Source organism: Lineus longissimus, chromosome 9, assembly GCF_910592395.1.
Source record: "Lineus longissimus chromosome 9, tnLinLong1.2, whole genome shotgun sequence".
Taxonomy (NCBI): Eukaryota; Metazoa; Nemertea; class Pilidiophora; order Heteronemertea; family Lineidae; genus Lineus; species Lineus longissimus.
This window is the reverse complement of record NC_088316.1, coordinates 787,684-797,427: the sequence shown is the minus strand read 5'-3', so window position 1 is coordinate 797,427 and position 9,744 is coordinate 787,684. Positions and strand designations below refer to the sequence as shown.

Sequence of the window (9,744 nt, the reverse complement as noted above, 5' to 3'; positions counted from 1 at the left end):
CATTTCTAATTATGCATTTACTTACTCTCAGTAGAATAACACTTTCTGTGCGAGAGGGCTAACCTCACCGACGCCTTAAACATTTTTACATGCATGATGAGGCCCAAATAATACCTTCTCAAACTAACGATGTTCCATGAAACAGGCCCCTACTCCCTGAACGAGAGCGAGATAAACGCGAAGTTGGTCTCGGAAGTCGGCGGTGAATTTTCGGTTACGATCATTTCACCGCTTCGTGGTTGGAATTGCCAGCTTACGACTTAAAGAACTGCACGTCGTTTTCTCGCCCGCCTTGACGACTTGGAACGGGAAACCCAATTGAAAATGATAACGTCGAAAAGGGAGTCGGGGCCGATCTAAACCTCCACTTGTTGCATTTTTCGACCGAGAGGTCTCAACATGCAGTCTCAGAGCTTTCTGGGCCGGGCCGGACAAAATAAACTCATGCAACTCGGTGACTCATATCACACACTCGGGCAGTATTCTCATTTTTAACGACCTCCCTCAGATAAATCGATTCGATGTTAAGAATGAACACTTCTTTTAGTCTCTATTCATTGTTACAATTGTAAAATAGTTACATTTCTATTCGGCATTTAATAGCTTGGTGTCGGCCAGGTTTTAAAGACGACCACTTTTGAACAACGTCCTGTACGTACAAATAGTCCAACTCAACAAAGTTAAACAGGCACGAGACAATAGTTCCTCATAAAGTCACCCTAAACCATACCAGAAAGTGTAATTTCCATATCAATTGATAATACAAACAGTTTCATGAAATATATTTACAGTTTAAAGCGGTGACGTCATTTTTATTCTTGAAAATTTCGCACGGCGGAATCTCTCGTTGAAAGGCAATGCATAATGCAATAGACTCGTTAAATAGGCGTTATCAAGCCAAAGTACGCATACCATTATTTGTTTCTGTACATTCAGCCAGAAAATAGTTGCGTACTTGAGACCTAAACACTGAAAATTGTGCGTACTATTTTTTTCTAGCGCAGGTGCACAGATCGGCGATCTGGGGATCTTAGGGAAAACGAGCTTTCACTGCATTTGTTTTTTTACACCATTCATTGGTTAATTAACCTAAGAAGCCATAGTTGATTAATTTCCTTTGCGGGTCATGAAAGAAGTCTCTATCTTCCTCGAGCAAACTGGGTGAACCAGCCAGTAGCCAGTGTCTGCCTCATTCTTTTAAAGGAAGGAATCTGGAAAAGCAGTAAACAGAATTAGTTAAAAGGCAGTAAAGGTTCTCTGCTTACCACAGTCGGCCCAACATGACGACTGTGTAATTTGGCCCTTTGAATCTTAGGATTCCGAACTGTAAAACGATTTGTAGATTGGTACATGATCGTCCCACAAGATGGCAGCACGGGGACGAAGGAGACGGTCGGTTATGCCTGCCATGTTATTGTATCTATGTGCCATTTCGATTTCGTAGACCTCTCGGACCGTAATGATTCCATCATGTCACATGCCACAGCAAGCGTATGTTCCAGATTGGCCGAGAGAATTTGTTATGATGACGTCACTTGTACGTGCTTGGCATCACATGATCATAAAATGGCAGGCATGACCGATCTATCCATTCGTCCGGTGTACTGCCAGGTTTGAGTCGACTGGGTACTAATCCAACGGTTCAATCCCATGATTCCTCACGCCAAATACAACTTCGTCTCCGGTTATGTATGCAAAAATTTATACAGGTAGAAAACATTGGTATGTCTCATCTTGATCTCGACACTTTCATCATGTTCATTCGGATCCCGAGCTCTTTCAAGAGAAGCAGACGCCTTGTTAGCAGGTTAATTAACTGGCACAGAAGTTAATCATTGCAAATTTACAATTTACTAGATGGGCGCACAAATACAATCAAATTACTAGCATTATGGCCACCACGAAGGATCTGGAACCCATACACCGATGTACACAACCTTTTTGCCAAGGCTAAGTGCAAATTCTTTCGGATGTGGCGTGGCGTGAGACGATATGTTTCTCCAAACTCTTCTTTTACCCCAACCTCTTCCTCCGGGGACTCATGATTAGCAATTCAAAATGGCCGCACCGTAGCGAGTGCGCTGACCCCTGGGGGTAGAGGTTGTCTTTACCCACCTTTATTCGCTTGTTCGATACTTTCCGTGGCTGGTCACATGGTTTTAAAAACTTCCGCCTGCTCAGAAGTCGCTTCCGGTTGACAAATTTGAGACTAGCCGTCAAAGTCACTGAAAAATAAAAAAAAGTGGAAGATTTCAGGGACAATGAATACATCTGCCCGTGGAACGAGTTTAGGATCCCCGATCACACCCCAAAAAAAGGTCATCGGTTGACTAACCAAGCACCACTGTTCAATGGATTTATAGTTGAATGCGATCAAACTACGTCATTTCCTATCGGGGATTCTAAAGTTCAGCCGAATCGGAACGAATCGACGATAAACCAAGTATGGTCATTGTTAATATGAGAACATTACCCAACTGTACCTGGTAATGGCCAATGAATTGAAACATGACACAAGAGTTGAGTAATATGAATAAATGATGTCATATTATTTCTCTTGGTTTTTGTGCGTCTTGTCACGTGCTCTTACTTATGGTCAGGCTTCCGTTCCGATCCGCTTTGGTCGAACTCCAGATCACGCTCGAACTCGGCCAATGACCGCAGTTCATTGACCAATTCATGTACTATTTCGTGCTATAAGTCAGCTCATTTCGTCAGCCTCTGCGGGCTTGTGCTCGGCCATACTTCGAGTGTATCAAGTATTTAAAGATGACAGCAGGAATTGGTGGTCAGTGGATCAATACCTTACAAACAAATTGGCCAATACATGTATATAGACATGACAAATACATCTATACGGGTGGTCAATTCATGGTAATCGTTTGAACAATCTTTGCCGTAACACTTGCATTTCCCGAGCGAAACCTTGAGTAAAGGAGAAATGAATTGAGTCAATGACCCAGGTGGTTTAAAGAATACCTCGCACTATACCTCGTCTTGGTATCTTCACTACCTCTTTCATATGTTTTGGTCGACATTTATCGTCCATCTCGACACGTAGTGATGCCCGTCTCATCAGTCGCAATAGGTAAGTCGTGACGTCATCATCGCGTTCGACGATCGACGAAAAAGGAGTATCTGAAGAGTTAAAGAAGAATTGGTCAACAACAATATTTGCGTGTCCTTGCTATCCCTTTTTTGCTGCCCGTGAACTGCTGCAACGTGTCTGATCTTACCTGTGAAGCATTGGTAATCTTTTCCAACTTTTCCATATATTGGCACTTCCATGCAGTTTGAGTTACCGTGAGCCTTGACGTAGGCGGTCAGTACACCCTAAAAGACAATAAGTGATAAAGTATAGGGTAAAAAATGCGTAGTTGATGTCGCACGTTGACCATTGACTAACCAGACGTTAGCAGCGACTCCCGACGAGACTCGGCTATTTCTGTGTATAGAATTATCGGGGACTCTCAATCTCCATCCTCTGGCGAAGATCCTGTGGTAGCTGTGTTGGAGTGTGTGTCAGAGGGTTTACTCCTTCATTGAAAGTCTAATTGTCATCTAAAGCAAACATCGGTGCATAAAAACTCAAAAATGTTTTGCTTTGATGATTAAAAATGACTGTGGTTGAGTAACTATCATATAACACATGGTATTGCTGGAAACACTGATGAATGGGGAACCCTGATATAATACACAATCTCCGTCTCGGCCCACCATTATATCATGATATAGAGTTCACGTTTTCACATGTAACGTGTCACTGTACACTTTTCATGCGTGACATGAAGAACGAACAAGTCGTTTCTAAAGAGCGGGCTACATACGATTCACGAGGTCACTTTTCATCCTCACGTCGTGTTTTCAAGCCTCAATCAGTTAACTCGTGACAAATGAAACATGACAAGTGACAACGTGAAACCTCTTTAACTCTGGCCTAATACTTACACCTCGTTTGTCCAACAGAAAGCTCGCCTCATCAATCAGGGTCAAAGGTCGACCCCTGGCCTTCATCATCACCAGTGGACCGAGATCGATTCGGAAGTTTTGTCGACGGAAGTTCGTGTGGATGCTGAAAGAGTGACGATACATGATAGTACCATGCTGTACGACTGGTTGTAAGTCACGTTAGGAGCCGGCTGGGACTCTTTGGTTCGATCCCCACCGTCGGTATGAGACTGTAGGCTGGTCTCTCTGTCTTACTTGCCTCTCTGCACCCAGGTGTATAAATCAGTACCGGTCAGAAATGCTCAGATTATAGCGCTGGTTGAGCAGCTCATCTGAGGTCCACTGAAAGGTTTCAGGACAGACCGGGTTTAAAGTGTGAAGTCAGAAAATAACCTATATCGTAGTTGATATCGGACTTTAAACCCAGAAGTTTAACTTTTAGCTTTTATTACAGCAGAGTACTTAAACTGCACTCCTTTCCCAAGAACCAGAGTGGAACAAAACTGGGCTCGCCGAGATTGAGGACATCTCTGCCCTTCACTCTCAGCCACTGTGTGCCACCAATAACACCAGTCGTCACTCTTCGCAACCAATACACTCACAGTAGTCTAGTGCAGTATCGTCTAAGATCAAGATCAAGATGCACTCGTCACACTTTAGGTGATCAAGTACATGTTGCTTGATTGATGCCAGGTTATTTTTAATGGCCAATTGACATTGGCAGGTTTCGCAACCATTACGAACGACGAACTATGAAGGTCTGTCGTGTCATCAAGTTCTTTGAAGCTTCACATTCCCAAGACACTCGGTGGTCAGATGAATCTGGGAAAATTCAGAAAAGTCGGGGATGAAATACGTCCTTCGTGGCGTCGTTTGTCATTCGTCGTTCTTACATATCGTTCTTCGTAGGGTTGCGAAACCTGTTTAAATATGACACACAAGTCAGTGTTTGAGGTAACCTATTATAAGAAATGTATTTCAGTTTCCTAAAAGAAAATCACTTAATTTAGCTTTGTTGGTGTGAAATTGAGGTTGGTGCTTTTTATAGTCGAGGGCGCACCTTTTGAAATTAGCTGGTCGTTAGTTTAATAACTTCTGTTGATATGGTGGGTTCAGTTTTTTACAAACGAAATAAAAAGTAAAACTCCTGAATAGTAAGGTTGGTGAGCTGGGGCTGCGCTTGGGCCTGCTCTACCAAAGAGCTCTGTGAAGTCGAAGGTAAGATGATTCAATATTTTGATTGGAATGTCTGTCTTTATTCTCATGACTTAATATCCATAGTGGTATTCCAGTTAATTGAGGTGCACACAATCCTTCCTGCCACAAGGCCTATATACCCATTAAAAATGACAAATCCTTCCGGTCTCTCCCATGTCGCCAGCTTAGTCGTTTGTCGGCGAAGCCGCAAGAATGAGTGACCCTTCAAATTCAGGTGGTCAGTGCATCGTTGCTTTGACTAAAATCAGGTGGTCGGTTTTATTTCGTCATCCTATTCATATGGTTAGGGCGAGGGACGCGGCCGGTCCACCGCGTCCGGACTGAAGAGAAACCTGACCAACATGACAAGTGTGTGGTCGCGAGAGAATGCGCAGCCTGTAACCAATTTCCGGATTTCTTCAATTTAAGTGGAATATTTTTGTTGTTAGCATAACATTACAACAATGTACAATGCTTGCATTCAGCGTGTTTCCGCTGGCGGTGATTTGAAGTGCAGCACTTGAGATATATGCAAGTGATTAAATTGCCCTCGACACTAATGACCAATCCACAGGGAACTCTAATTGGCCTAATTGTAAAAACCTGTCATTTAATTATCAGAAGTGGTAGTGCGTCTGATTTAGGAATAATGTCTAGTTGGACATTTATTTGTAATTTGCTGACAACTGTGTCAATGTTTCATATGATTTGTATGGACGAGACACCCACTAACCATTACAAGTATTTGAACGATCGCTATGAACTATGTTGGCCATCTGTCAGTGTATATTATACCTATTAACAGTTAGTGTTCTGTCAGCGTATATACTCTTGTGGGTTTTTTGTCGCAAAAATTAGAGGTTCGTGTAGCCCGGTCAAGATATCGCCGCTCGCCAGTCATCCTGCGGCCTGTCTCTACTATACCTCGTGCAGAGTACAATCACCACGCCAACGAGCCATTTAAATCGCTACGATCTGTGATTTGTATCGCATGCGATGATAATCGGTCGTTTGCGGTGGTCATCGCAGGTCGCATACGACTTGAGAGTGAATATCAATCCAGCGATTACTGGTTTTACCCTCAGACGAGAGATCCTGTTGTCGCACATACATGTAGCGGCGGTAATGAGCCTTCTTCATTGGGAGGGACTGAGAAAGCCGGTCCACTGCGTCCGGAGTGTCTCATCCCATTGTTCGATCTGCCGTGATAACGATGTCCAACGATGGGACTGGCGTTGGCGTTGGTGTTTAAGGGGTTTTGCAAAATTCCCGACTGCCAGCTTACTCGGCCTACCACATGGCGATCGAGGATCATTGCTTACGGGTACATTCTGATGATCTTGTGTTATTTCATCACGCTAAAAATAACATTCCCTGCAACTGGGTGCAGTGTTGACGGACGATAGAAATAGTCATGCTCCCATAGCAATGTTGATAAAACAATAATACGTGACCGTCAACAAACCAACAAACATACCAAATGCCGTGGCCATTTCCGATATATGCAATTATTGCCTGACATTATTGAACGTATCCGGGAGAAAGGCTAATTGGTTTATATTACGCTCTTTCGATTAGTGCCAAATAAACATGATGGAGTCTGCTTATGGAGTCACAGTTGTACTGCTGTCATGGCATTCCAGCATATTGTGGGATCATGCCGTAAGCCATTCCGTGATATGGCATTTAGTTTAACCAGTCTGGTTTGATCGCGGTCATGGCATCTTGACGAAGTGTTTCCCGCGTGTTCTTCCCGCCATTCTTTTGGCAACACAACAAACAGTATGACACTCTTCTCGCCGCTGTGTATAAGACAAATCAAGCCGACAACAGCGGTAAGAAGCATTGCTAATACCGAGGAGGGCATGCAGCAACCCTCGACCTCTACTGGTTTATAACCTTGGCGAATACATTGAATCGTGGCTCAACTTGCGTTTGTGAATACTCGCATGTTCACCGCGCTGTGATAGTTGGCGGTAGACGGGGACTAGTGACGTCCAAGAGAAATCAGACCACCATAGCAGGGCCCTAAGAAGCATTGCCAATATCCAGGGGGCATGCAGCAACCGACATGTATGACCTGCTGATTTCAGGTTAAAAACTTTTGTGAATACATTCGTGGCTCACCTTGCTTTTGTGAATACTCTCATGTTCCACTGCTGTGGCATTGTTGGAGGGAATGTGACATTGACGGAGACGCTGACGTCCATGGAGGAGAAGTCCGGGAGACAACATCCTCGGGCGGGGGGTGATATAAGGCAGAGGAGGGTGGCAGTAGTGAGAAGTATCAACCTCACTAGTTCATCGGCATTCATCTAAAAACAGAGAGAAAGGGTCGGAAAATGACATAATCAATCAGGAGAGATGCTTTTCACATTCCATCATCTCTGTCGACTTTTCGTCCCAAAAAGTCAAGTAGCCAAGGGTATGTGAATGGAAAAGCTATTTTGCTTCCTTCAGAGGTCTCGTATTTAGCTAGCCTTCCATCGGCTGGCGAGACATCTTTGGAAGCTGCTTCTGTCCAGGGTCGAGGAAACCAAGTGAGAATGTCACATTTACGAAACGCACATGATGAGACTGCCCCATGGTAGGACATCCCGAGGAAATCAGGGCTGGGGGTTAATGTTCGCCTCTAGTGTCCTTTAGTAGAGAGCAGGGACGGGGAAGCGAACATCAGCCATGATTTTCTTAAAATTATATTTAAAACTCACGAAAAACCCAATCGACTGGTGCAGAGAATAGACAAAGAAGTCTTGAGACAAATGGGTTTATGATAGTTTCGCGTTTAAAAGAAAGAAAAAAAATCAGTCCTTACCATGCTGCCGACGCAGTCCCAAAAATGGAGAATGATGATAAAAAAGTTCGGAAGCGGTTGAATTCCAAAGTGTCCGATGTCCAGTCGATGGGAAAAGAAATGAATTTTCAGCGGATCAAATTTTCTCCAAATCTGATGTATCTAGGTTATACTCCGGTTTGTCAACAATCTGAATCATCGATTTCTTGTCAAATATCCGGGTAAAAATAACAATTTTCCTTGCCGTGTCCGATCTGGAAAAGTAGATATTTCAAAACCACTGTTTTCCAGATCTAACAGAGAGTAAATCCGCTGTTTGATGTACTCCACCGATTGCCCCAATCAGTTGATTCCGTCCGACATAATATCAGAATGTGTCGTGATTGGCGTTATATAGTCCTCGGTCGATATTATGCTCCGAAAGAGCGGCTAATGAGTAATCGGGAGTAATTACTGCCTTGCTATTGTTTACGCAGCCAGACGGGATAAACACTCGCCTATATTTGGACCCGTGAGTGACAAATGGGACAAACGTCACAAACCGGAACTACTGAGGATCGCCCAGAATCAAAATAAAGGCTTTCTATCCATTGGAGTCACGTGACCAGCAGACGTGGGAAAGTGTCTTTTAAAGGGACTCTATAGGTAGGAACCAGGTGGGTCGGATTCAGTACACGAAGCCGCCAATAGACGTCACTTCTATCTCACGGTTTATACGGATACATCTATTTCATTCTCGTTTTTATCACTTGGTCTAATCAGACCCAGTTTTCTAAGCGGGCGTGGGGGACACCCCTATTGGCGACTTCGTGTACCTTATTCGGACCTACCTGCCTCCTGGCCATAGTCTCCCTTTAATACTCCGATGATGAATCCACGGTGTAACCGGATTTGTAAAATGTTAGAATGAGACGAGGCCGATGATATTGATCTGGTAAATCAGATAATGCGATGAATGAATGGACATTGATGAATATCTGGGCTACTCCCGGCACGGCCCATCGATCCGGTCCAGACCAATAGACGTCACTGCTATCTCACGCAATTATCGTAGGAGGATGACGATGTTCATGAATAGTTTTTGAATCTGTAGCCAAATAGGTTGGGTTGAAGTTCAAAAATTAATTTGGATTTCAAATTTAAAGGTGATATGGTGCATTTCATCATTAGTGCGAAATCTTTCATATTATGTCGCCGTGAACGGGTCTGTGGGGGCTATGATATCCGTGTGCCGAGATCGACACACCATGCACCGTCCCACATACTAGTATGCTACCAGTAATCACATCCAGACATGCTGGTGACAAAACAATCGCCTAGGGCAAAGTGCAATTTACTTCCAACTATCTGAGGCAATAGGTCACAACCTCCTCTTGCTTCATTTCCGATTTTCGTCCAAAACTATACAAATAAGACAATCGTGTTGTTTTGCCAATTGACCTCAAATTTTAGGTCGGGTTTTCCAAACTATTTTTTCAATTGTATTGGGATTCGAGGAGATGACTAGGAGAATTTTCCGCATAGGCCAACCATGCAAATATGGCCCACTGAGGCTAATCACAGTAAACGAGAGTGAGCGCTGTCCAGGGTACGGGTCTATCGTGTTGCAAGTGCACTGTAGTCGGTCGTTTGTACCCGGAGTTTGCACATAGCTTGGTTGCATGCTGGTTTGTCTGGGACTCATTTCGCTGTTTAACCAAACCAAGGATGGGGGTCCAGGGGAGCTTATTGCAAAGTACAGTGGTGGCGACGGCCGTCTTATGTTAACGGAGCGCGCCGCTCCGTTACAACCATGGTTAATCTAG

The 9,744-nt window shown here is 43.9% G+C and overlaps 1 protein-coding gene across 2 annotated transcripts; it reads right to left on the bottom strand.

Moving 5' to 3' along the window:
- Positions 1–89: 89 nt before the first annotated feature.
- On the bottom strand, positions 90–8,492 carry LOC135493919 (uncharacterized). 2 transcript variants are annotated; one of them, XM_064781582.1, is made up of 7 exons: positions 7,961–8,492; positions 7,273–7,460; positions 3,949–4,072; positions 3,237–3,333; positions 2,980–3,138; positions 2,116–2,225; positions 90–1,211 (listed from the first exon to the last, which is right to left on the bottom strand). In XM_064781582.1, exons 1-7 carry the CDS (start codon positions 7,961–7,963, stop codon positions 1,140–1,142), a joined length of 753 nt encoding a protein of 250 aa, XP_064637652.1. In that variant the 5' UTR covers positions 7,964–8,492; the 3' UTR covers positions 90–1,139. The 2 variants fall into 2 exon arrangements, with proteins under 2 accessions (XP_064637652.1, XP_064637653.1); XM_064781583.1 differs by having other exon boundaries at positions 2,992–3,138.
- Positions 8,493–9,744: the final 1,252 nt, after the last annotated feature.

What these genes read in the sequence shown, in the direction of transcription:
- LOC135493919 (XM_064781582.1), bottom strand. An exon ending in AGATTACCAATGCTTCACAG is followed by an intron (nt 3,139 to 3,236) that starts GTAAGATCAGAC and finishes TTAACTCTTCAG; the next exon opens with ATACTCCTTTTTCGTCGATC. An exon ending in AAGACGAGGTATAGTGCGAG is followed by an intron (nt 2,226 to 2,979) that starts GTATTCTTTAAA and finishes TTTATTTTTCAG; the next exon opens with TGACTTTGACGGCTAGTCTC.